Source organism: Accipiter gentilis, chromosome 3, assembly GCF_929443795.1.
Source record: "Accipiter gentilis chromosome 3, bAccGen1.1, whole genome shotgun sequence".
NCBI lineage: Eukaryota > Metazoa > Chordata > Aves > Accipitriformes > Accipitridae > Astur > Astur gentilis.
This window is the reverse complement of record NC_064882.1, coordinates 48,636,538-48,661,282: the sequence shown is the minus strand read 5'-3', so window position 1 is coordinate 48,661,282 and position 24,745 is coordinate 48,636,538. Positions and strand designations below refer to the sequence as shown.

General features: G+C 61.9%; 4 protein-coding genes and 2 non-coding genes across 18 annotated transcripts in view; 4 read left to right on the top strand and 2 right to left on the bottom strand.

Annotated features, from left to right (window-relative positions):
- The window catches only part of DCTN1 (dynactin subunit 1), an 85,090-nt gene extending 84,486 nt beyond the window's left edge, over nt 1–604 (top strand). For 9 of the 11 annotated variants that reach the window (XM_049831381.1, XM_049831365.1, XM_049831346.1 and 6 more), the window contains one exon: nt 238–604. In XM_049831381.1, coding sequence (XP_049687338.1) covers nt 238–375 — 138 coding nt within the window. In that variant the 3' untranslated portion in view covers nt 376–604. The remainder of the gene's footprint in view (nt 1–237) is intronic. The other 2 variants (XM_049831399.1, XM_049831407.1) reach the window with 2 other exon arrangements.
- Nucleotides 605–821: 217 nt separating this feature from the next.
- On the top strand, nt 822–4,971 carry NOP56 (NOP56 ribonucleoprotein). The gene is made up of 12 exons (XM_049831248.1): nt 822–1,073; nt 1,291–1,380; nt 1,515–1,629; nt 1,727–1,888; nt 1,991–2,189; nt 2,417–2,604; nt 2,735–2,886; nt 3,076–3,176; nt 3,530–3,678; nt 3,860–3,981; nt 4,165–4,278; nt 4,400–4,971. The coding sequence occupies exons 1-12, from the start codon at nt 1,071–1,073 to the stop codon at nt 4,604–4,606; spliced, it is 1,602 nt and encodes a 533-aa protein (XP_049687205.1). The 5' UTR covers nt 822–1,070; the 3' UTR covers nt 4,607–4,971.
- Nucleotides 3,629–14,151, bottom strand: IDH3B (isocitrate dehydrogenase (NAD(+)) 3 non-catalytic subunit beta). 3 transcript variants are annotated; one of them, XM_049831278.1, is made up of 13 exons: nt 14,084–14,151; nt 13,551–13,631; nt 11,784–11,882; nt 10,809–10,929; nt 10,364–10,424; nt 9,710–9,842; nt 9,128–9,261; nt 8,577–8,679; nt 7,767–7,913; nt 7,549–7,643; nt 7,402–7,462; nt 5,192–5,311; nt 3,629–3,715 (listed from the first exon to the last, which is right to left on the bottom strand). In XM_049831278.1, exons 1-12 carry the CDS (start codon nt 14,117–14,119, stop codon nt 5,234–5,236), a joined length of 1,149 nt encoding a protein of 382 aa, XP_049687235.1. In that variant the 5' UTR covers nt 14,120–14,151; the 3' UTR covers nt 3,629–3,715; nt 5,192–5,233. The 3 variants fall into 3 exon arrangements, with proteins under 3 accessions (XP_049687235.1, XP_049687217.1, XP_049687226.1); XM_049831260.1 differs by lacking the exon at nt 3,629–3,715 and having other exon boundaries at nt 5,150–6,994; XM_049831269.1 differs by lacking the exon at nt 3,629–3,715 and having other exon boundaries at nt 5,150–5,311.
- Nucleotides 3,716–3,786, top strand: LOC126037569 (small nucleolar RNA SNORD56). The gene has a single exon (XR_007505750.1). It is a non-coding gene; the product is annotated as a small nucleolar RNA SNORD56 (small nucleolar RNA).
- LOC126037568 (small nucleolar RNA SNORD57) lies at nt 4,017–4,085 on the top strand. The gene has a single exon (XR_007505749.1). It is a non-coding gene; the product is annotated as a small nucleolar RNA SNORD57 (small nucleolar RNA).
- A 306-nt stretch (nt 14,152–14,457) lies between the features above and the next one.
- Nucleotides 14,458–24,505, bottom strand: VPS16 (VPS16 core subunit of CORVET and HOPS complexes). The gene is made up of 24 exons (XM_049831192.1): nt 24,358–24,505; nt 23,992–24,080; nt 23,759–23,856; nt 22,866–22,994; nt 22,419–22,563; nt 22,237–22,352; nt 21,851–21,973; nt 20,897–20,952; nt 20,608–20,697; nt 19,891–19,985; nt 19,023–19,099; nt 18,645–18,776; nt 18,411–18,538; nt 17,955–17,990; nt 17,633–17,741; nt 17,427–17,561; nt 17,233–17,341; nt 16,882–16,979; nt 16,672–16,776; nt 16,231–16,308; nt 15,795–15,964; nt 15,560–15,656; nt 15,283–15,386; nt 14,458–14,952 (listed from the first exon to the last, which is right to left on the bottom strand). Exons 1-24 carry the CDS (start codon nt 24,408–24,410, stop codon nt 14,808–14,810), a joined length of 2,517 nt encoding a protein of 838 aa, XP_049687149.1. The 5' UTR covers nt 24,411–24,505; the 3' UTR covers nt 14,458–14,807.
- Between the last annotated feature and the right edge of the window lie 240 nt (nt 24,506–24,745).

Below are 24,745 nucleotides of genomic sequence, written 5' to 3'. Positions count from 1 at the left end.
CCTAGGGCAGCGGCCGAAGGACAGGGCCGGGGGGCTCAGGAACCTCTGTGCTCCATCCCCTTTGCTCTGCTGCGCTGCTTGGGGCCCCAGGACCCATGGCACCCGTCCTGTCCCCACCGCAGGAGCGTGGGGAGAGGGGACAGCTCCATCCCCGCAGCCCCGGCTGGCGCAGGGACCAGCTGCCCCCCCCCCCCCCCCCGGACCCTGATCCTGACCCCAGCTGTTCGGCTCTTGCAGGCCCAGCGGGAGAAGGAGGAGGGCCTGGTGCTCTGCGGCAGAGTGACCTTCCCCTGCGAGCCGGGCCAGGGCCGAGTACACAAGCTGGTCGTCACCCCCGAGCTGTTCCGCCAGATCCAGAGCTACTTCATCTCCTAAACCGGGAGCACCCCCCCCCCCCCCCCCCCCCCGCGACCCCCCCACCCCCGCACAGGTTCATTGCACACACACACACCCCCTTCCCCACCCCTGCGGTGAGCGTCCCCTGGCACAGCCCGGTGCTACCCCGCTACCGGCCCTGCCCTCCGCCCCCCACGCGTGGGTCGGTAGCCGGAGCCGCTTCCCCCCTCCCCGCCATTACCCGCTGGGGGCGAGCCGGGACCTGCCGGGGGGCTCCCACCCTCCCGCCGCCGCCAGCGCTGTCAGACACTACAAACCGCCGCCGGCCCCCCCGGGACACCCCCCCTGCGCCCCCGCTTTCGAATAAAGCTGCTCTGAACCTGCCCGCGGCGCGGCGCCTTCCTGCACCGGCACCGGGGCACCGGGGGGGGGCGGGTCCCGCCACGTGCGGCCGCGGGGTGGGGCGGGGCAGGCGGTGGCGCGGAGCGCGGGAAGAGGCGGCAGGAGCGCCGGCGGTCGCCATTGGGAGGAGGGGAGGAAGGGGCGGGAGGCCGCGGCACTTTCTAGGCCTGATTGGTACAGGGGGCAAAGAGAGGCGGGGCCGTCAGCTCCTCTACTTGATTGGCTGGGGGCGGATCCGTCGCGGACAGCATGCTTTGATTGGCCGCGGACTGGTGAGGCGGGCTTCCGGCGGGGCGCTGCCAGTTCCGGGCGGCAGCGGCGGTAGCGGCAGGATGGTGAGTGTCTGCCGGGCCGGAGCGGGTGCATCGGCCTGCATCGGGCCGGGCCGGTGCCCGTGGGGGCCGGGGATGGGCGTGCGTGGGCTTGGGGCCCCGCGGAGCCCGGGCCGGGGGCTCCTGTGCCGCGCCGGGGCGGGGGAGGGGGGGAGCGCGGGGCGGGCCGGGAGCTGGGCCTGCGGCCGCCCCGAGCCCCCGATGACCGGTACCGGTGCAGGTGCTGCTCCACGTGCTGTTCGAGCACGCCGCCGGGTACGCGCTCTTCGCCGTGCGGGAGGTGGAGGAGATCAGCCTGCTGCTGCCGCAGGTACGGGACGCGGAGGGGCAACCGGGGGGGGTGGGCTGGGGCGGGGGTCTCGTACCCTGGTGCCGCCATTCCCGTGGGCCGCGCGTTCTGGTGGCCGCCGTGTGCCCCAGGGGCCTGACACCCACCCCCTGCAGGTGGAGGAGAGCGTCCTCACCATCGGCAAGTTCCACAACGTGGTGAAGCTGGTGGCCTTCGCCCCCTTCAAGTCGGCCCAGAGCGCCCTGGAGAACATCAATGCCGTCTCCGAGGGTGAGCGGGCTGCGGTGGGGCCAGGAGCACCGGCGTAACCTCCCCCACGGGGAATTGCGTGGTCCTGCTGACCCCTCCACCCTCCCCCATCTCGCAGGGATCCTCCATGAGGACCTGCGGCTCCTGCTGGAGACCTCCATGCCGGCCAAGAAAAAGAAGGCACTGCTGGGAGTCGCCGATGCCAAGATCGGGGCTGCTATCCTGGAGGAGCTGGGCTACCAATGCCAGACCGGGGGGGTCGTGGCTGAGATCCTGCGGGGTGAGTCCAGCTGCGGAGGGGATGTGAGGGGCACGCCCTGGCCGCGCAGAGGGGGACACCCGCTGCCGTCAACGACGTGGTGACGGCTGGCTCCCCGGCCAGGGATCCGCCTGCACTTCCATGCGCTGGTGAAGGGCCTCACTGCCCAATCGGCCTCTAAGGCCCAGCTGGGCCTCGGCCACAGCTACTCCCGGGCCAAAGTGAAGTTCAACGTGAACCGCGTGGACAACATGATCATCCAGTCCATCAGTCTCCTGGACCAGCTGGACAAGGACATCAACACCTTCTCTATGCGCGTGCGGTGAGCGGGGGTCCCCGGGGCGGAAGGGCAGCACAGGCCCATCTCCCCACGCTTACCGCAGGCAGCCGCCCTTCTGGCTGCCTGTACAGAATGGGGAGGGAGAGCAGCACCTCAAAGGCACAACCCGGCTGGGGTGATGGCGTCCCGGCCGGAGCATGCCTGGAGGGACACATGGGGCAAGGGGTTGGGCTGCGGCACTGACGCTGTTGTCCCCTGTCCACCCCCAGGGAGTGGTACGGGTACCATTTTCCTGAGCTGATCAAGATCGTCTCTGAGAACTACACCTACTGCCGTCTGGCCAAGTTCATCGGGAACCGCAAGGAGTTGAGTGAGGAGAGCCTGGAGGGGCTGGAGGAGATCGTCATGGACAGTGCTAAGGCGCAGGCCATCCTGGAAGCCTCCCGCTCCTCCATGGGTGAGTGGGGACAGGCAATGGCGGTGGCTCCGCCGGAGTGCTGCGCTTCCCAGGGTGGGTGAGCTGCAGCGGGAGGGGGTCATGCCTGCCCTGGGAGGTGCCGCTCAGCCCCCGACACCCATTTTGCCAGGGATGGACATTTCTCCCCTCGACCTCATCAACATTGAGAGCTTCTCCAGCCGTGTCATCTCGCTTTCCGAGTACCGCAAGGGTCTGCAGGAATATCTCCGCTCCAAGATGAGCCAGGTGGCTCCTAGCCTCTCAGCCCTCATCGGGGAGGTGGTGAGTGCAAGCGTGTGTGCACCCCGGGTCGCCCCAGGCTGTGGAGATGATGTCTGAGCAAATCTGTCAATCCCCTGAGCTGTGCTGCTGACATCTTTATTGCTGATCCCTGGCCTGGGGGACTGCATGCGGCCCAGAGCCGGGCTCATGGTGGTGGGGGGCAGCCTTAACCCCCATCCTCCTTCCCAGGTGGGTGCCCGCCTCATCTCCCATGCCGGCAGCCTGACGAACCTGGCCAAGTACCCAGCCTCGACGGTGCAGATCCTGGGGGCTGAGAAAGCCCTCTTCAGGTACCGCTGCGGGGTGGTTGCGGTGATGGCAGGCCCCTGGGCCGCCGGCTGTGATGCGCTGGGCCCCCATGGCCTTGGCTGCATGTGATCAGCCAGCCCCAGTGTCTGAGCGACCACCGTGGCTTTGTGGCTTTGTGTCTCGCCTGGCGGGGCCATGCCCCCGGGCACCCCTGGAGGTTAGCAGGGCCGTGGGGGAAGGCGTCTGTCCCAGTGGGTCGTGCCAGGCCACTTGCGGGCGAGAGCTGGGGCTACTGGGGGAGGAGCAGCAGCCAGTGGCAGCTTCAATGTGGGGGTGCCCCCGGCCATGGGCACTCCCGTGTCCCCTCCCTGACTGCTCCGCCGGCCGGTTCCAGGGCGCTGAAGACGCGAGGGAACACTCCCAAGTACGGGCTCATCTTCCACTCCACCTTCATCGGGCGAGCGGCCGCCAAGAACAAGGGGCGCATCTCCCGCTACCTGGCCAACAAGTGCACCATTGCCTCCCGCATCGACTGCTTCTCAGGTGCCAGGGGAGGGGGTGATGGGGTCCCGGGCTGCCTCTGCAATGATGGTAATATTTTTCGTCAACAGCATTTCACTGTGTGAATGGTGACTCCTGTGGTCTGAGCAGAGCGCGGGGCGGGGCAGGGCGGGGTGGGGGAGGGTGGGGCAGGGGGTGCTGAGCCCCTCTCCCCTCCCCACAGAAATCCCCACCAGCGTTTTCGGGGACAAGCTGCGGGAGCAGGTGGAGGAGCGCTTGGCCTTCTACGAGACGGGAGAGCCGCCCCGCAAGAACCTGGAGGTGATGAAGGAGGCCGTGGTGGAGGTGAGGCTGTGTGGGGACAGGCAGGGCCCTGCTGTCGGATGTGATGTCAAACCGCTGTCCTGACCCGCCGTGGAGGCAAAAGACTGATTTAATGAGGCTGATCCGACCAGCGGTGCTGGGTGGGGATGGGTCCTGGGCTGGGAACCTCTCCTGCGGTGCTGAGCTCCCCCTCTCCTCCGTCAGGCGAGCGAGGTGGTGGCCGAGGTCAAGAGGAAGCAGGAAAAGAAGGAGAAGAAGAAGAAAAAGAGGGAGAAGCGGCGCCTAGAGGCCCTGGCTGCAGCCGCAGAGGAGGTGGAGGTAGGGGGCTGCCAGGTGGGAGGGGTCTGGGATGGGCCCCAGCCCCACGGGGGTGAGGCAGTTGGGACATGGGGCTCCCCGGGTTAAGCACGGCTCCTGCTGACCCGGGCGTTACCCTCAGGAGAATGACATCGAGCCCAAAAAGAAGAAAAAGAAGAAGAAGCAGCAACAGGAGCCAGAGACAGACTCGGAGCCAGAGGAGAACGGGCTGGAAGAAGAGGCCTTGCCCAAGAAGAAAAGGAAGCTAATGGTAGAGGCTGATGAGGAGGAGGAGAAGAAGAAGAAAAAGAAGAAGAAGAAGGAGAAGGCCAAGGATGCAGAGGACTAGGAGAGCCGGGCTGTGCTCCAGCCGTATGGACTCACAGACTGACGGGAGCTCAGCTCGGTGCGGCCTCTTGCCCGGCCGCTGGCATTCTGCGGCAGCTGTCCCCCCCCGGCAGTGTAGCGCAGCGGGGCAGCTGCATTAAAGGCCTTTTGGCACCTGGTGGTTTGGGTGAGTCCCTTTGGACAGGCCGAGGTACCTGCCGCCCCCTGGGTGGCACAGGAGCCTGAGGCAGCGCTGCCTCCTTGGCCCCCCTCCCAGCCCCTTCCCCTGGGGGGGCCTTGGACTACACCCACTGCCTGTCTGGTGCAGGGAGCAGGAAACCTCCTTGGCATGAGTGACCCTCAATAAAGGGCTGAGGTTGTTGTCGATCCCCTTTGGTCTTGTTTTGTGGCCGCTGCTGCCGCTGAAGGGGCAGGAGCCTGGGAGGGGCTGTGGCTTCCCTTGCCCTGGCAGGAGGTGACCACAGGGGCTGCCCTGTCTGTCCTGGGTTAGGAGGGAAGTGGTGGGGCCGCGTGTGTTCAGAGCACTCCGGGCAGACCCCCGTCGTGCTGCAGAAGCTGTTTTTATTAGAGGGAAGCAATAAATTACCAGGTGGGCACGGCGGGAGCAGGGAGGATGAGACGAAGGGCCCTAGACATCCAGGGCGGCTATCACGGCTTGGGTGAAATCCAGGGATGTGGCGTAGCCCCCCATGTCCGCCGTGCGCACCTGCAAGGAGAGGGGAGCGTTAGCAAGGAGGGAGGGGGTCCCTGCAGCACAGCAGGGACCCCCCCCAGGCCTTGTGCTGGGTGCTGTCGCTGCAGGAGGAGGCCCACCACTGAGGCAACTTTGCAGCCCTTGCTGGGTGTCCAGACCATCTGCCCCATGCCAGCTGAGAGGGGCCATGGCCACCCTGAGCTTCGGTGCGCCCCGTTTGGTGCATGTGTCTGGGTGTGCACAAACACCGGGCCTCTTGCCTCTGGTTCCAGCACACCAAGCCCCTGCTGCAGTGGGGGGGTTGGAATTGAAGCAGCAGAGGAGTCACAGCAGAGCCGATCCCTGGGCTCACTTGTCCCAGCAGGCTGGAGGGGACGGTGAGGGGCTGGCAGCAGTGGTGTGGGACTGGGGCTCAGCCCTGGCCCTTCCCCAGCCAAAGCCGTGCTCCCACTATGGCAGGCAGGGTCCTGTGCACGCTGCCAGCCTGGGCTCTGGCCCCGGCCAAGCCCCCTTGGCAGCTGTTCCACAACCTGCCCCGGTTCCCCTCGGGCCTTAGGCCAACCCTGAGCTACACCGGTGTGGTGTGGGGCAGGGGCAGAGCTGGGGTGGAGGGGAAACGGCACCTGTGCGGGCAGGGGTGGTGGGGGGGGGAAGCATTGGACCCTTTATTTGCAAACATGAGTACACAGCACAGCATTAAATACATGTCGCAGTCGCTCTCTCACGCACACAGTCCCCTGCCCCTGCAGTCACCGGCCAGGGCAGTGCTTCTGTGGTCCCACCATGTGCTTTCACAGCCCAACCCCACACTGCTGCTGGCCCCCAGCACCCCCCCCTCAGAGAGCCACACAGGCTCCAGGGGTTCACGCTGCTGGGCAAAGAGCTCAGGGTGCTGCCTGCTGAGGGACAAAGACTGGCTACGCACAGAGGTGCTGACCTACCTGGGGGGCTCAGCTCGGAGCCCTCTGCTCCCCAGGTGCTCCCTGGCCCTCAGAGACCAGCCACAAACTCACAGCAGGGGGGGGATGTGCAAAGAGAGCAGCCACCCTCTCCCCAACCCTGCACCAGTTCCCAGCAGGCAGGAGGCAACAAAGCCTCAGAGCCGCCTCTCCCTACCCATGGGATTGTGCCGGAAAGGGAACCCTCGCTCTGCACGAGCAGCTTGCCCTTGTGGGGTCACAGCTGCGGGGCCTCAGCCCCGTGGTCCCATTTATTGCTAAAGCCTCTGTGGGCAGGGGAAGGCTCCCACAGTCACAGTGGTCCCACCGTCCCTGGGAGCTGCCTGCCGAGCTTGGGCCGCTGCCCGTTCATCCCCGAGTCGCCCCAGCTGGCCCCGAGATCCGCACCACCCTCCTCGCAGGGAGGGCACGGGGTGGGGGGAAGACGCTGCCTACGCGAACCGGAGGGACCCCGCAGATCCTCGCTCCGAATGGGACCCTGCACTGGTCAGGAGGAGAGCCATCCTCATCCTCCTCCTCCCCCAGGGCAGCAGGGAACCTTGGCCAGGGCGAGCTGCAGCGAGGGGGAAGGATGTGCTGCCGGGCTGTAAGCTATGGGAAGCGGCTGCAGGGTGAAGTCCCCGACTGCCCGGGGCGAGCGGGGTTCCTAGGCACCATAGTGGGGGTGCAGGTTGTCAATCACAGACTTCACGAAGTCAGAAGTGGTGGAGTAACCGCCCAAGTCCCGTGTCCGAACCTAAAAATCCAACACAGGGAAGGGGAGAAACAAGGGAGAAACGTGATCGTGAACTGAGTGAAATGATTGTGAGAAGGGAGAGGAGAGCAGCTTCCCTCTGTGCACCCAGCCAGAGACCCCAGCGGGGCAGCACGCGAGAAAGGCCGTCTGACGTCCCCCAGCCCTGCCAGACCTTCCCTAGCCAGCAAGCACTGTTACAGGCAGCAGGAGTGACCCCGGGACAAGCGCAGAGGGGCTGACTGCAGCCAACTACAGCCACAGCTGCACGCACAGAGGTTTCTGAGCCAGAAATGGGTGACGAGGTCGGAGACTCGTCCTTGTCCGTCAGAGAGAACACAGAGCAGCTCGCTACCACGAACACTCACGCAGCTACAGACAGGTGGCAAGGCCAGCTGCCCAATACTCACTTTTCCAACTTTGATCACCTTCTTCACCGCATCCGCAATCAAATTGGAGTGAAATTCCAAGCTGGTGAGAGGAAAGGAGCCGTGGGTCAGTCCCTCCGTCAGCCCACGGTGCCCACCCCACCACACCCCCACCTGAAAGGCACCCACTTGAGATGCCGCAGCATGTTGGCGGCCGAGAGCAGCATGGCAGTGGGATTGGCGATGTTCCTGCCCACGGCCTGGGCAAAGGGGTGGCGGGCGCCCTGCAGGAAGAGAAGCCATGGTGATGGATCATTTTCCACACCCCTGTCCCCAGCAGCCCCCCACCCCAATAACCCGGGGTGCTGGTAGGGCACAGCAGCCTCCAGAGAGCCAAAATTCCTCACCATCTCAAACACGGCGTACTCCGCGCTGTAGCTCTCCCCGGGAACCACACCAGCGCCGCCCACCAAGCCAGCTGCCAGGTTATCAATGATGTTCCCATAGAGGTTTGGCATGACCAGGACGTCGAACTGGTAGGGATTCTGCACCAGCTGCACAGAGGGAACAGGAGGACGTGAGGCCCTGCACACCCAAGACGGGCTGCAGGCAGCTCGACAGCCCTTGGGCCAGGGCAGCGTGCACAAATCTGGTGGAGCATCAGAACCCACTGTGTCTGAAAACATCCCCAAACTGTGCTCGTGACAGCTGGGAGCATGGGGAGCCCTGCTGAAATGGCTCAGGAGCCACAGACCTACATCACCTGGTAGAGTTTTGCAAGCCCAAATGAGACATAGTTGCCTCAGGGCAGGTTTAGATTGGCTATTACGAAAAATTTCTTCACCGAAAGGGTTGTCAAGCACTGGAACAGGCTGCCCAGGGAAGTGGTGGAGTCACCATCCCTGGAGGTATTTAAAAGACGTGTAGATGTGGCACTTAAGGACATGGTTTAGTGGTGGACTCGGTGATCTTAAAGGTCTTTTCCAACCTAAATAATTCTGTGATTCTATGATTCTAAATGCCCCTGCCACCTTCAATCCCTGCAGCTCCTGCCCTCAGCTGGAGCAAAGCAAGGAGAAGGCTCCTGCCTTGTGCAAGGAGCAAAGGTGTCGGCAGCAGCAGCTTTTCAGGTTTCAGATCTTTATGGCTTGGCTCAGCAGGCCCAGCAGCAGTGGGCGGTGCAGAACAGCAGTGGGGCAGGGAAACGGGATCCTCACCTGCATGCAGCAGTTGTCAATGATCATGGTGTCAAATTTGATCTTGGGGTACAGTTCTGCCACTTCTTCACAGCACTGCAGGAAGAGCCCATCGCCTAATTTCCTGTGAGATGAGAAACACATCAAAGGGTTTGCAGGACAGTGAACTCATTTCAGCAGTGAACTCATTACAGCAGCAGGTAATCCAATAGCAACTAATGTCCCACCGCAGCAGGGCAGGGGAAGGCAAGCAACCCTAGAGCACCCTGCACCACCACACACCCACAGGTGGTGAATTCGGGGCCCAGGGGGAGCAATGAGGGATCAGCTTTCCATGCCAGAGCTCTTCTCCTTCTCAGCTGACAGCCTCTGGGATGCAGCTGTCAGGCCTCATGCTGGAAATGAGACCATACAGAGAGGAAAAAACACAATCCCCAGGGAAAGCCCAGCCTCTCTGGAACCAGCCTGGCACTGCGCTCTTGGGATCAAAAGCTGAGAGCAAAAATGTCCCAGATGTGACAGCGTGTCTGACAATCAAGACAGCGCTCCAAACCTGCTCCTGTGGCACTCACATAATGTTGGCTTTGTGCACAGCCGTGACCTTAGAGCGCCCTTTTTTGGTGGCGTAGTCAAAGGCGAACTTGGCAATGCGCTGCGACTTGGCCCGGGTGATGATCTTCAGGCACTCAATGACTCCCTTTGCACTCTGGACAGGAAAGGGAGCGTGAGCAGCCGTTGCACATGCCATGCAGCCCAGCACCCTGCCTCACCAACCCACACCATGCCGACAGTCCCAGCACTTCAAGACAGATGAGCTGTCTTTGCCTGACACCGGATCACCCCCCCACCAAGAGGGTCCTTAACACCCATATCCCTTTTTTCTGGCATTATCCCTCCTGCAGCCCACCACCATCCTTATTGGGTCTGCATGTATTCCTATCACTACTGTCCTAATTCCATCACTGTCACTTAGTACATCACTGCTGCTCCAGCCAATTTCTTAGTGGTGCTGAACAGGTCTGGTACAGAAAGCGGGAACATGTCCCCAGCAACAAGGAAGGCCACACATCCCGGGGCAGGTTTCCCTGTCCCTCAGCGAGGCCAGCCATAACCCCCAAGCAGAGGACCCGCGTGCTGGAGGGAGGCTACTGTACCTCATGTTCCAGAGAGCTGTACTCCCCCTCCGTCTGCTCACGGATGATCACAAGGTCCAAGTTGTTGTGGCGTGTTTTATAGCCGGGTAAGCTCTTCACATGGACAACGTTTGCAAACAAGTCTAATTTGCGCCTGCGAGTGAAGCAGCAGCAGAATCAGCATTTCATCATAAGCAATTTCTGGGGCAGTGACTGTTCCCTACAAGTACTGGGAGTAACAGCTGGTGATGGTGCCAACAGCTCCCCACCTCCTGACACCTTCCCATAGCTACCTATCCACCTATCTATCCATCTATCTGCCACCCTTCCCCTCACAGATCATGAGCCAGCAACACCTCGTCACAGCACAGCTTTGATGACCCTCTGTCAAGGCAGGCCACCACTGTTTGCTTTCCATCCACCCACCCCCTCCTCGCCAGGACTCCCAAGAAAGCAGGCAGCAGGACCACACTCAAGAGAGGCAGCTCCTGGCCACAGACAGTCCTTCAGGATATTTTGCTTCCCAATGACACGTTAATTTCCCATCTGGTCTAGACTCACTTCCTTCAGCCCCCGGTTCAGTGGCAGAACACCATGACCAAACACAACAGAGTTTTCCCAGCGACTGACGTGTCGGTGCCCAGCCCTGGCAGCCAAGCAGGGGACCGAGCTCACCTCAGCCTCATGTCGTAAGAAGCCAGCTCTCCCTTGTACTCCATGGGGGTGTGGATCTTGCCTGCAGACAACATTGAGCAGGAGTAAGAACACAGAGCTGACAGATGCTAACGACATCGCCTGAGCCCAGATGACAGAGCAGCAAGGGTTGGGAGGGGGGGAGCTTCAGCAGAACCTCAGCCAAGCGTGGAGATTGATCTCTCACTATATGGGACCCTGACAAGGCTCTTTGCTTCTCTGGGCCATACTAGGAGATTTTGTTTCAAAAGCAGAAGCCAGATATAACCTCCCCTTTGGTAAGTTCAGTAAGTACTTTCTCCAGGACCTAAGCGCAAAAATTCCTGCCCTCTGAAAGCACCTAATGGCGTTTGAGATAAGGCAACTTTCCTGCAAGCAGAGCAGAGACCCCCTCTGTGCTGGACAGACCACTGCCACAAGTCCTTACCTATAAGGGCAACTTTACTTTCCTTCATAGAGTCAACCACCTGATCCAGTTTTTCTTCCGATGCCATGTTCTGCACTTCACTCAGGTGATGCTCATCAAAGACCACAGGCACACTGGCAGCCTGTGCAAGAGATGCAGAGACAGAGCCACCACCCCGTCAGATCAGAGACTCAGCAGCGAAGTTACGCTACACGTTACAGTGGGCTGCTGGCAGGGGGCTTGGAGAACTGGGACATGAAGCCTTAAACCAGCCAGACTGCTGGCTCAGTGAGAAAAAGGGAACTGGGCTCATAAAATGCTGAACCTGGACCTCTGGGTCACTTTGGTTCCAACTGAACAATGATGTTTTCTGTCACCATTAACACCAGGACTCCCCTTCCTTACTGTAATTATAGTTTCAGCTGCGTAACCTATACCTTGGCAGACAACCCCATGTTTGCTGCCTTTGATGTGACAGAACTTGTCTTTTAGAAGACACAACTATTAACTACTGACTTCCTCCCTGAGTTCTGACAGGGCTCATTGCAGGTTAGGAAGGTCAGAAGGACATAAAGGGTTCTGGACAGGTGGACAATGACAGCCCTGTGGCCACGTTCCCAACAGGAGCAGTGAGGATGGCCTGTGTCCTCCCCATCACCAGCCTGGACTGCACCAGTGCTTGCTGCTGCTCAGCAGAGGGAGAAGGACCGAGCAGGGGATGGACCCAGACTCTGCTGGCTCCAGGACATGGTCCCAGGCTGGGAATATTTTCACGCTGATGAATGAGACAGCTTGCAAGATTGCTGCTCAAGCTGAACCTATTTATGGAAGGGGTGAGATCCCAGGGTTTTCACAACCGGCTTTCTTCTGCACCAGAGGAGACAGACAGGTTGGTCCTGGAGGGCCTCTGGATCAGCAGCATCTTTAACCAACTCTGCAGCTGCTGCTCCTCCCTTCTCTGTCCACCCCATCCCACCAAGGGGCCGGAGCCGTTACCTTGAACACCTCCTTGACAGCGTGCATGAGCTCCGGGCCCACCCCGTCTCCGGGCAGCATGGTGACCTGGAATGTGCCCTCAGACTTCGCATTTTCTGACTGCATAGAAAGCAAAGAAGAGTCAGACCTTCTGCTGCACCCCAGAACCTGACCCAAACAGGAGACCTAACCTGCAAGCAGCGAACTAGAGGAAGGTTACTTACAACATGAAGAATATCTGCACCCACAGCACAGTTTTTAGTAACAAAAATTTACTGCAGCACTAACAGTGAGTTTTAACTTAAAGAGCTTCTGCTCCTGTGCTGTTATGAACACACCGTGCAGCAGAGACACCTGCTATCCTGTGATCCGCTGGCAACCTAAAGACCTTTTCCTCATACAGCGTTTCCAGGTATGATTTCTCCCTCTGTACAGCAGAAATTCATCCTACTGGGAGCTAATAGCCCAATCTTGTGTTATTAAACTTCCCTCGTTCCTACTTCATATCCTCAGCATCTCCTAAGCCTGAGACTCATCTTCTTGTTGCATTCACATCATCTCACAGCTTTTTGTTGAGCATGCTTTTTTTTTGGTCCTGAACACAAAATCAGTCTCCAAGATAATTCTTGAGACATTCCACAGGCGATCCACCTCCAAATCGATGCTGCCTGCTCCCCAACCATAGCTGCCTCCTATTTTTACACAGTCCTTTTACTAATCCCCACCTTCTTTAGACAGTAATTCCCTGTACAGAGCTGACCTCCAGGAATGAGATTTCACAGAACCAGTCTCAGGGACTAGACAGTCATATTCACCCAACAACTTAATCGGACAACAAAAGGAATAAACAAGTAGCAACGCCAATGTGACTTGAGAAATGCCCATGCCTCAGTGACACAAAGCGTAGGTGATCACGGAAAGGCAAAATGAAAGAGCAAGTAAGAAAAGAAATAAGAGATAGTCTTTACTTTTGATTTTTAGTATCTTAGAATCAAGTTCCAGGGCAGAAAACCTCACCTACCTAAATTTCAAGAAACAGCAAAGCACCTGCAGAGGGAACCATGGCATGGGCCCCCCCAGCTCAAGGCTAAAACAACGGCCTCATTGCTGAGCCCTCTCCTTTAGTGTCTTAAATATTAACATCAGACATCTTCGCTTATAAATGTGAACCCACAATCTCGTTGGTCTGAACATGACAAACATGATGTTAGTTCCCCAGCCAGTGCTTGGATTGTTTCTTCCACCCTTAGTTCCACAGAAAACAACTCACCTCTCCATCACAGGTCTTATTTCCTGACAACAGAGCCTGAATAACATGCTAAGCTACCACTTGCTCTTACCTTATTTGCGCTTTAATAATTATTGCATTGTTTCTTGTGTTATTTTATGTCAACTACTACAGGCAGCTACAGTAAATTTAGCACTAAATAGCAAGGATTGGATCAAAACGATTTTCACTACTGCAATCAATGCTGCACTCTGGCTGCACTAGTGGTTTTAGCTGTACCAGCAGAAAAACACTCGCCATCGCCACCCTGCCAGCAACTCCCCGCATGCAGGCGAGGCTGAGCTGGGAGCCAGAGCGGAACTGCTGGGAGAACACGCTGCTCCGAGAGTGAGAAAAGCTGCTTCGAAAAAGCAGCCCGGGAGCATTTCCACCACCCAGGAACTGCTGCCGCCCACCCCTCGCTCTCCCCCATTCCCCTGCTCCCCACGGCAGCTCTGCGCCCCGCAGCGAGTGCCAGGGGCTGACTGCGCTCAGGGCGGGCACTGGGCCCCCGCTCTCACCTTGGCCCGCGGGATCTGCTGGAGTGCAGCGGAGGCATGCAGGCCCCTCCAGGCCCTGAGGCTGCGGGCACGCAGAAGACCCTGGGGTGGAAACGGTGGGAAGGTGAGACACCCCAGCCTAGAGGTGCCCCCCACCGCCAAACCCAGACCAACCCCATGCTCTGGGCTGACCCCCCCACCCCCTGCACGTTCCTGCCAGCCCACACTGAACCCCCTGGCCCCACAGCCCCCACCCTGAACACCTCCCAGTCCAGCCCTTACGCCCTATCCCAGTCTGACCCCCCTCCCGCCCCGACCTGCATCGACCACCCTCAGCCCGGCCCCTCACCCCCCAAGCCAGACCCCCCCCCCATCCAGTCTGACCCCCCCGATCCAGACAGACCCCTCACCCTCGGAGCCCAGGCCTTACCGCCCCCTCCCAGACCGACCACCGCCATCCAGACCAAACCCTCACCCCCAGCCCAAATCCCCCCACCCAGTCTGACCCCCGCAGCCCGAACTGATCCCCCCCACCCCAGACCGACCCCCCTCACCCCGGCCGCCGCCCGCCCCGCGCTGAGCGCCGCCATCTCGCCGCCCCACAATGCACCGCGGTACCACGTGACGCGGAGTGGGCGGTGCCGACCCCCCGCCCTAGCCCTGCGGCGCCCCCTGGCGGGCGGGCGGAGCACGGAGGAGACATCCCGCCGCCCCCCCCCCCGCCAGGACCCGCCGCGCACCTTGGGGGGCACCCAGCGATCCCTTCCCAAGCCCCCCCAGGGCCCCTGGCACCCCTCTCCGCACCCCAATGCCCACCATGAATGTCCCCCAGCCCCCCCCCTAACCGGTGTCCTCCGGGAGCCCCCTCATCATGGGTGCTGAGCAGGCGGCGGGGTGGGGGCTGAGCATTTTACAGCAGGAGACAGGACAGCGAATTCTTCTCTTTACTGAACAAGAAGGGAATGGGCTACATGGCAAGAGGGGGCTGCGCAGGCACGGGGGGGGGGGTGGCATCCCGCTGTATTTTGCAGCCAGCGAGGAAGACCCCGGCCTCGTAGCCGCCGCAAGGGGGATGCTGCCAGGGTGACCCCAGGCCTGGTGCAGGACACAGACACGCTTCTGTCACCCTGCCCTCGTCCACGGACCCCCCCAGAGCAAGGGGGAGGCGTGGGGGGACAGGACAGCGGCTCCAGTGGCAGGACAGGGGGGCTGGAGCCACCCCTGCCCCGGAGCGTGCGGTGGGCAAGGGGCCAGGGCAGGGCCCCCCACCACTGGGGCTCACTTCTTCAGGAGCTGGGCTCGGGCTCGGTTCAGCTTCTCCGCCACGGCGGCGTCAGTGCTGGCGGTGCACTTGGACAGGACGAAGTTCATCTCCGTTTCGTTCTTGTGCTCGATGGCGGCATCGGCCGCCTGGTCCAGGTCCCTGTGGCAGAGCAGGGGAGCTGGGGGCGGTGTGGGGACAGGAGGGGGGCAGCAGCCCCAGCTACCGTTCCCCCACCTCTTGGAGACACCAGCCCCAGCAAGGGCAGGCACCCCGCACAGCCCTCAGCAGCTAGAGAACAAGGCTCGGGGTGCCCCCCCCCCCCATATGCTCCTGGGGGTCTCATTGCCCTGAGGCCCCACAAGACCCCAGCGATGCTACATGAGGAACTAGCTGCTCCTGCAGGCTCTGACCCTGCCCCAAACACCCCCAAACTGGCCTCCCAGCCACCCCCTTTCCCCCCTGCCTCGGGTTGGGGGCGAGCAGACGCACCCCACGAGGACGAAGGCCTTGACGCGCTGCTCGGGGGTCACACGGGGCGCGTACTTCTTGGCCTCGTAGCGGTTGTGGTGCTTCACCGAGATCTCCACGAAAGGCTGAAGCAGAGAGGAATGGGGTGGGAGGGTGGGGGGAGCTGGCTGCTGGGCCCTCCCGGACCCCCTTGCCCCACACCAGCCTTCTCAGGCTGCTCCACAGCATGGCCCAGCTCCACAGCCACCCACAGGGCAGGGCTGCCCCCCCCCCACCCTCGAGCAGGGAAATCTCTTACCAGGTACCCAATAGGTGACTTCTTGCTCTTGGAGAACTTCTCCATCTCCTCCCAGTCGCCGCGGTTGGCCAGGGCGCTGATCTTCAGCCACCAGTACCTGGGCACACAGGTCAAGCCAGCTCCTCTAGCTGCTAGCACCCCACAGCCCCCTGATCCCAGCCCCACAGCACAGCTCCTGCCCTGCGTGAGCCCCCAGGGCTGCACAGAGGAGCCCCCCCACCACCCTGGGACCGACCTCTTGTCAGGGATCTTGAACTCCCGGTAGAGCTGCTCTGCTCGCTTGTGGTGGCCGTCCAGGATGAGGTTGGACACGGTGTCGTGCAGCGAGAGGTCGAGATAGGGCTTGTCAAAGTCCTCCTGGAGGTGTCGCTGGAGCCGCAGGAGCTTGATCTGATCTTCTGTGGCCTGGGGAACAAAGCACCAGCCTAAAGGGTCCCTGTCCCAGCTCTGCTCATGGGGCCCAGCAGGTCCCTGCCCCAGGAAGCGATGGCAGCAGCCGACCCCACCTTGGCCACAGAACAAGGTGGGGGGACCTGCGGTGTCACGTAGAGCGGAGGTGGCCCAGCCAAAGCCCCGTGCCGGCCAGCGATGCCCAGCTCTGCTCCTGCACAGCCCCAGGAGAGCAGGGCCCCCCCAGGAGCACCCCCTCCCCCGGCCCTGGCTATGCTCACCTTGGCAGCAAACTCGTTCTTGGCTTTGTAGTACTCATCCAGGGCGTTCTGCAGAGCTCCTACTCGCCCTTCAATGCGCTGAGGATAGAGAGCACGGCCACTTCACCTCCTGCCAGCACAGATGCCACACTGCGGGGATGGGGCAGCACCCTCAGAGCCCCCCCAGGTGGGACAGGAGAGGTGTCTGGGGCCGAGACACAGCCAAGGCGAAACTCTGGCTCTGCACTGCTTTGCTTTGATCCCCAGAGACAGGCAGAGGTCTGGGCCCTGCCTAGCTCTGGGTGAGATCTTGACCTCCTGGCACACACAAGATGGGCTGGGTGTCTGCTAGCACAGAGCCCCAAGGGGATGATGGCCAAGTGGCTCCGTGGGTGAGGAGAAGCCAGCTTGGAGCCCACCAGCCCTTCCTCCCCACTCCTCCTGCCACCGCCGGGAACAGACCTTCTCCGAGTAGCTGGAGTGGACATGGAAGTTGCCAAGCTCCTGGTGATTGTCGTCCTGGTTATACAGGTCCTTCAGCGTCTCCCGCTCCTGGTGTTTGCAGAACTGGGGAGTGATGGAGCAGGAAAGTCAGGGCATGTGGGGATGGGGAGCAGCACCCATTGCACCACAGTGGCTCCTGGGGTCCAGGCGTGTGGTGGCCCTCCCTACCTGGCGGTACAGGCTCAGGGCTACCGGCTGGTTCTGCAGCGTCATGAAGAAGGTGCCACGATTCAGCTCATTCTTCAGGAGGAGCACAACGGTGTAGACTGGGGCAGACAGCACGGTTCAGGAAGGGGAGGATGGATTCCTGCCCCCCAACATGGCCAGCCCCAGGGAGCAGCACTGGGAGGGGAGTGAGGGTATGTCCAGGCATAGGGCAGAGCCCCGTGCTGAGGGCGAGCACTGCCCCGCAGGGCTCAAGCAGCTCCTGCCACCCTCATCCCACAAGGCACAAAGCTATGAACAGGCTCCCCCGGACCCCAAATCCCTCCCCCTCATCCACCCAGCCCTGACCCTTACCCAGGTCGGTGTCCCCGCTCTCAATGGCTTTGCTGAGGGCCAGCTTGCTCCGCTTCATCTTGAGCAGCAGTGGGACCTGCTCCCCGGAGCGCGGCTCATACTCCAGCAGCTGCAAGCGGCAGAGGGGTTGTCAGCGCACGGCCACCACCGCCACTACTGCCCAGCCGGACCTGCCACAGCCCCAGCCAAGAGACCTTGATGGCCAGCTCCGTCCTGCCACAGTCATAAGCCCGGGCGGCGATCTCAGAGTAGGAGATGCCCGGCGTATCACCCAGCTTCTGGTTGATGGCGTGGGCCACCTCCTCGTCAGACTTGTCCTTCTGCTGCACCTAGAAGGGCAGAAGCAGAGACGTCTCTGCAAATTCCCAGACAGGCAGAGCCCTACGAGCTGCCTCCTTACCTTGTAGCAGGCCCAGTGGGCCAGGATGCGGCTGACACCCTGGATCTCCGAGAGGCGCAGGTACTCGCAGATCCTGATGGCCAGCGGGTAGAGCCGCCGCAAGACCAGCCTGGTGTGGCATACGGGGTGTCAGCGACACGACCCCACACGGGTCCAAGGAGTTGAGCAGCTCGGCCAGCCTCGCAGGAGGTCCCGAGCACTCGGAGCCTGCTCAGCACCCAGTCAGGGGGACAGGGACCGTGGGGATGGGGACTGCAGCGTGGCCAGACACTGCCTCAGCCCTGGCTGCCTGGAGTTGTGCCCAGCTCGCAGGGACCCTTACCTGTCCAGCAGGACCTCGATGGTGAGCCGCTTGTATCTGTGGAGACAGTCAAGGGACATCTTGGACTGCAAAACCCCACAGAGCGCAGGCAACGCGTGCTGGGCACCTGCCCCTCTCCTGGCAGCATCCCTGCCTGGCACCCCTGGGCCAGACCTGACACATATGGCCGAAGGGCCAGCTCAGCTCTGCAAGCACCACAAGACAGCTCTGCAGGGTGTCATGAACACAGAGGTCTCAGCTAGAGACCTCTGTCATGGGGCCCAGGGCACAGCTGGTGCCCGAACACCGCAGGGATGGCAGCTAAGCAGCTCTGCAGCTTTCTCTACCCTGTCTCGCTCCACTTATGAGGTGGCCACCCCAGCAGGGCCTGGAGCCCCTAACAGCACTGACCCTGCTTGGGCCAGATCCTGCACCCGCCCCAGGGTCATCATTCATGCACCATCCCACAGAGGATACTGGGTGAAGGTGAGGGGGATGCCGATCTGGTAGTCCCGGATGGCATTGAGCACTCGCAGGTCCTGGCACATGTGCACGAAGCTCTCTGCGGGGAACTTGTCAATGAAGCACTTCCCAAAGGAGGCTGCCTGCAAGAGGCATCCAGTGCTGGGGCTGTGTCGGCCACAGTGTGACTGCAACCCGGGAGAGAGACGTCTTCAGCCGCAGCCAAAAGCCTCCCTTCGCCTCACTCACTCTCAGCAGCGACTTCTGGGTGTCTGGCTCGTGCTCGTAGCCGGCTGCCTCTATGCACTGGCTCACCGCCTCCGGGAGCAGCTTCTGGTCCTTGATCTCCCGCAGGTATTCGTCTGCCTTCTGGCTCTCCTTCTGCAGGGGAGCATGGCCCATGGGGTGAGTTTCAGGCTGTTCACTTGTCAGGGTGAGCTCTGGGAGCCCCAGCACCCCTGGCACCAGGGGCCAAGGGAGCCCTCGCCCTGGCACCTTGGCCCTGGCAGGGACCTCCGGGATGTCCCCCTTGCCATCACCATGGGATAACACTGGCAGCGGTTTGCACTGGAGCCACCCCAACCTCCTCAGGGCAGGCAGGACCCAGAGCGGGGCAGCGGGCCGTACCTCGTACTCCTTCTGTGCCTCCAATAGAAGTGCCCCTGGGGCCATGGAGGCGATCTTGAAGATCTCCTGGCTGGCCTCTGCAGATACGGGATGGGGGGGGGGGGAAACATGTGAGAGGATGCCTCAGCCCAGGCGTGTCACCTGCACCCGCTGCACCCTGCTCCCCCACCACCTCTGCCTGCAGCTCAGGACCCCAGGAAGGCCCATGCCAGCACTGTCCTTTGTTGGGATGGTAGCATGGCCACCGCCAGCCTGAGGAGCTGGGCAGAGCCGCAGCGATGGACAGCTCAGGGCTGCTCTTCCAGCCCTCAGTAAACACCAACCCAAGGGTCCAAAAGACAGAAGCAGCTGCCAGGACACACAAGATCCTGAGGAGCTACTATCCCCACCAGAGCCACAGCAGTTCCTGGGCACCTCCGCTCTGGAAGCACAAGGGTGGCAGCAGTGCGGGAGGTGAGCAACAGAGTGCCGAGTTGTGCCAGGCCTCAGCTCAAAGCCCCTGCCTAGCAGCAGGAGGGGGAGGTGGCAGCCTGCAGGGCCCTGCTCAGGACACAGGGGCTCGACAGAGCTGGCAAAGGAGGGGACCAGAACTGGCGTGGTGCTGGGGAAGGAAGGAACCCAGGGCCAGGCGAGGGACTGGGTTCAGAGCCCTGCAATGGATGGCTGGTGGGGCTCAGGCATGGCTCTACTCTGCCGTGGGGCTTTCAGCACCTCCTGAGCCTCCAGAAAGGGCTGGGCAGGCTGGACCCCCACACTCAGAGCTGGCCACAGTCACCGACTGCATCCTGGCCACCGAGCAGTGCAGGAGAGACCTGCCTGCCCAGTCACAGGGGTTCCCACTCAGCCTCGCCGCTCGGTGCCATCTCACCTGGAATCTCGTGCAGGAACTCGTGGGAGGTGCGAGACAAGATCCGGACCCCATCCAGCTCGGGCACCAGGTAGGAGTCCTCATCCAGGACAAATCTGCACTCCCCGCTAAGGCCTCGCAGGAGGAAAGCGGCTCTGGGTGCAGCCCAACCCTGCCGAGGGCCAGTCCAGCCCCAGCAATGCCATGGAATGACCGCCCAGAGACCCCGTCCCCATGAGCCTGTGGCTCACGAACCCCCTTTCCATGGAGAGGCAGCGGGGCATGGGATCGGCACTTTTGAGGGACAAGAATCCTCCCCACCCATGACAGCCTTTGCCCTCGGGGAATTGGGACTGGACCTCAGCAGGACCAACGCTCCCAGCCATGGGGGATTTGGTGGCTCCCAGCTCCAGCTCTGCTGGAGGGAGAGCAGATTCCCCTCAGCAGGGAGGCTCGGACAAAGGGAAGAGAGGCCATGGGGGGCAGACAGGAGGGGCTTTCGCTGCTGTACAGGACCAGACTGGCTGTGGTGGGGCAGGGGAGATCGTGGCAGAACTGCAGAGGAGAGAACAAGGTCAATCTCCTCTGACCATCCTGGGGGGCTGCTGACACCGAGGGGGCCTCCAGGGACACCAGTGTCCATGACAGAGATGGCAGTGACCCAAGGAGGGCTCGCGGAGGCCCGCAATTTGGGCTGGCCTTCGGAAACCATGCAGGTCCCTCTTCCCCAAAGGATACTGGATGCACTCCGTGGAGTTCCCCACCACCATCAGCTGCCGGTCCCAGGCCACCACCACGGCACGCTGCCGGCTCTGGGGACGCATGCACCTGCCAGGGAGCCCTGGCTTAACCCCAGCACCGCTGCAGCCCCCCATGCCTGGAGCGGGGACGTGAGAGGGTCTTGCTTGCCCCAGGGAGGTAGAGGGTGGCCGCAGAGCCAAGTGGACCCCTGCAAAGGCTCGGTGTACCAGAGGAGCATGGGTGGGCACAGCCAGAGGCAAAGGAGGCCAGCGGGGAGACCACTCACCAAACCATCTGCTTGGGCGGAGATCGGATGCTGCTGTTGAACTCGCAGAGCTTCTCCTGCGGTGGGAGAGAGCTGGGTCAGGGGGATGGCAGTGCAGGGACAGATGGCATCACGCATGCACGAGGGCCATGTGCTGAGGGGAGATGCTGGGAGGGCGAACAGCGCAGTCCAGGCTGCGATGGGCATCGGGAGCATGGGTGCTGCACTGCGAGCAGGTCCTGCAGGAGCACCCAGCCCTGTCTCTAGCTCTGGAGGCAGCCAGGGCTGCAGCTGATGCAGCCGAAGGGAGAGGATGCTGCACGAGCGCTTAAACCAAACATGAAAAACATTCCTCCATTGCTGCAGCACACAGCCTGCCTGCACATAGAGCAAAAAATTGCTCATGCTCAACTGAGGTCTGGTAAGTGAACAATGGCGAAAGGACAAGGATTGGTCTTGGAGGACATGGAAGGCAAACAGCACCTCACCAGCATGAGCCGCACAGCGTGGTGGAATTTGCAAGGCGGAATCGTGACTCTCAAGCAAGGGCCCTATGCCAAAGTGACCACACCTGCAGTGATGATAAGTATCAGATTGCCCAGAAAATAGTACTAGGTCCAGCAAGTTTGGGTATGGATGTAGCAGAACTGTGACCAGCGGAGAAAAAGTAATTAGTGGTGGGCTGTTGATCTGGGGGGAATTTGGACAGAGAAAGGGAGGTGCAAGGCCAGCAAAAAGATGGGTGCAGAAATAGAAGAAGTGGGAGTAAGGGATAAAATCAGGTAAAGAATAAAAGAGGGTGGATCTCCTGATGGCAGGATGGCAGTGAGCCCAACCTGCAGCCCCAAGTCCACGGGGACCCCGAGAAAACTTGCTTTGACACCCCACACTGCTGGATCTGTCTGCCAGACTGGGAGAGGAGGGGTGGGCTGACACCCTAATGCCCCAGCACAAGGAGGGAAGGGAGACGCTCACCTTCAGTGTGGCCAACCCCATCCAGATGTAGCCAGTATCGGTAAAGAGTGCCAGGCAGCGGTAGTTGAAGGACACGGCCATCTGCAGATAAGCACCGGCGGAGGGACTCATGCCAGGAGGGGTCTGGGACAGGGAAAGAATGAGGGTCACACTTGGGGACACAGGACATGCCACACACCACCACCAATGCTGCGTAAGGTGCTGAGAACTGGTCAGAGCGGGGGTGTCCCTTCCCAACCTGCGCCCGCCCAACCCTCATCCCTTTGTCCCTGGTCAGGATGCGGCCAGATGTCCCTGCTGTACACATCCACCCGTGGACAGCAGGAGGAAGGACCTGCCAGCAAGTGCAGGCTGCTCCCCACGGACACGCGCCACGGCTCACTCACCACCACAGAGCAGGAGGTGTTGTCCAGGAGGTAGAGGTCCTGTCCAACTGCCAGCAGGATGATGGTGACTCTGTCCTGGGACAGCACGGCCCAGCAGGAGGGTGGCTTCTGCAGACCTGCCAGGAACCAGCGTCAGGCCCCCGCACCCGGCCAGAGCGGGGGGCAGCAGGGAAAGGACGCACCAGGAACCTCAGGCATCCTGCGCAGCTTCAGGTCGTCAATGTTGGTGGTCAGGGAGAAACGGTGTGCGCCGGTGAGGATGGCCACGCCGGTGCCGTACTCCGTGTGGAAGACCTTCGCCTCCAGCACATGGTTCTGCAGCACCTCCTGCACCGGAGAGAGAGCTGGGCCCAGGCCAAAGCAGCCAGGGCTCAGCACCATGCTGCTGCTGCTCTGGGAACAAAACCACCCCAGGGAGGAGTGAGCCCAACCCTTTGCTGCACTGCTGGTACATGTTCCAGCTCAGACAGGCCTTGCTCCTGCAGTGAAGAGAGGATCATTCTGGCCCCAGGAGCCCCGCTGTGCCTCGTGGGGCTGGGGGAGCACTCAGGGAAGCCGTGCAGCATTTCACTTCGTTGCACAAACCCAACCCCAGGCATCTCTTGAGCTCCCTGTCCTGCCCCACTCACATTGCCCATGCTGAAGTGGCGCTTGAACTCGCAGAAGAGGTTGTAGACGAGAATAGTGCCGTCCTCCTGGATGCACAGCAGGTCCTCGCTGGCCGTCCAGCCCAGCTGCACCAGCTGGCCGCTCTTCCACTGTGGGCAGGAGACACGTGAGCGTACCACAGGGCTGCTCATCTCCCAGCCAGCCCAGCCCCAGAGATGTCCCTCCAGGAGACATACGTGAACCCAACAGCCACGGTTGGGCATCCGGAGGTCTGACACCCCTGGTTCTGCAGGGTCCTGTGGTTGTGGCAGCTTTCCCCATCCCTCCACGTCCTCACTGCCCTGCGTCTGCCCCAGCCCCAAACAGCAGGGAAGGGAGGATGCTCCTGTGGCACCAACCCTGCTGCTCCTGTCCCCACCCTGTCCTCTTCTGCCAGGGCTGGGCAGCCTCCTTCTCCCTACAGCTCCCCTGCTCCACCTCCTACACACACCACCACTTCTGAGCAGCTTCTCCAAAGCTTTCAGGGGGCTGCGGGAGCTGCACAGAGCCATTGCCCCAGAGAGCTTAAGGTGTTGAAGACACGTCGTAGCATCCAGCTTCCCCACAGACAGATCAGAGAAGCTGCCCAAGAGCACGCAAGCAAGTGGTACAGCCAGAGGTGACTGCCGGTCTTGCAGCCCAGTGATTCACCTACAACACCCAGCTGGTAACCCAGCCTTTGGTGCCACGGGTGAGCCCTTCCACGGTCCTCTAGCCCGTGGGCTTATCGCTGCGAGGGGCAGAGCGCTACAGTCTCTGGCGTTCTCCAAGGGGCAGCTAGGACTGCCCTAAGCTCCCTGGCACATCACAGACCTCCAAGGAGCACCCGGAACACAGCTTAAAGGAGGGGGTGGCTGACCCCGGGCCAGCTCACCGGGATGCTGGCCAGGAGAAGCCCCGAGGCCGAGTAGATCTCCAGCAGCGGGCGGACGCCGGGGGATTTCTCCTTCCGGGCATTGTTCTTCAGCAGAGCTGTGGGAGGGATGGGACAGTCTGTCTGAGCTGTGGCCCCTCTGCCGTCACTGCCGGGGGTGCAGGACAACCCCTGTCCCGTGTGCCTGGGGGGCTCCTGCCCCAGCGTGGGGTCCTGGGGGTCCCAGCCCTTACCTATGGGCCCTCCGTACGGGGCAGCCGCCACCAGGCAGTCCCGCAGGTTCTCCTTCAGGCTCCACTCCATGGTGTACAGCTCGAATTTACTGCAGGCGACAGACGAACGGATGGACGGACAGATGGACGGATGGATACACAGGCGGCAGACCGAGGGATGGGGGACTAGGGACAGCGCCCACCCCCCAGCCAGCCCCAAGACCCATGGCCGCCCCGGGACCCCCCCGGCCAGCCCCAAGACCCATGACCAGCCCTGAGACCCCCCCGAGCAGCCCCACGGCCGGCCCCGGGACCCCCTGGCCGGGGACGGGGAGGGGCCGCCTCTCGCCGGTACCGATACCGGTACCGGGCCAAGCCCCCCCTCACCGGTAGAAGGCCTCCTCGCCCAGCGGGTTCCAGTTGGCCGTGTAACAGTCCATGGTGCCGGGCCGTGCGGGGCCGGGCCGGGCCGGGACAGGCACTACCGGCGACGCGGTTCCTACCTGCGCTTCCGCCCGCCCGCCCGCCCCGCCCTGCCGCGACGCCGTCTCGGCCGCCGCCATCTTGAGTGAGGGCACGGGGAAAGGCAGCGGAGAGGGCGGGGAACCGCGGCCATCTTGAGTGAGGGCACGGCGGGTCGGCGCCGCCGCCATCTTGAGTGAGGGCACGGCCGCTCGCCTGCTGCCGAGCTGCGAGGTCACCCCTTGTCCCCGGGGTGTCCCCTGCCGCCATCCCTGGGTGACACCCACCCCCCAGCACACCGGAGGTCCCTGGT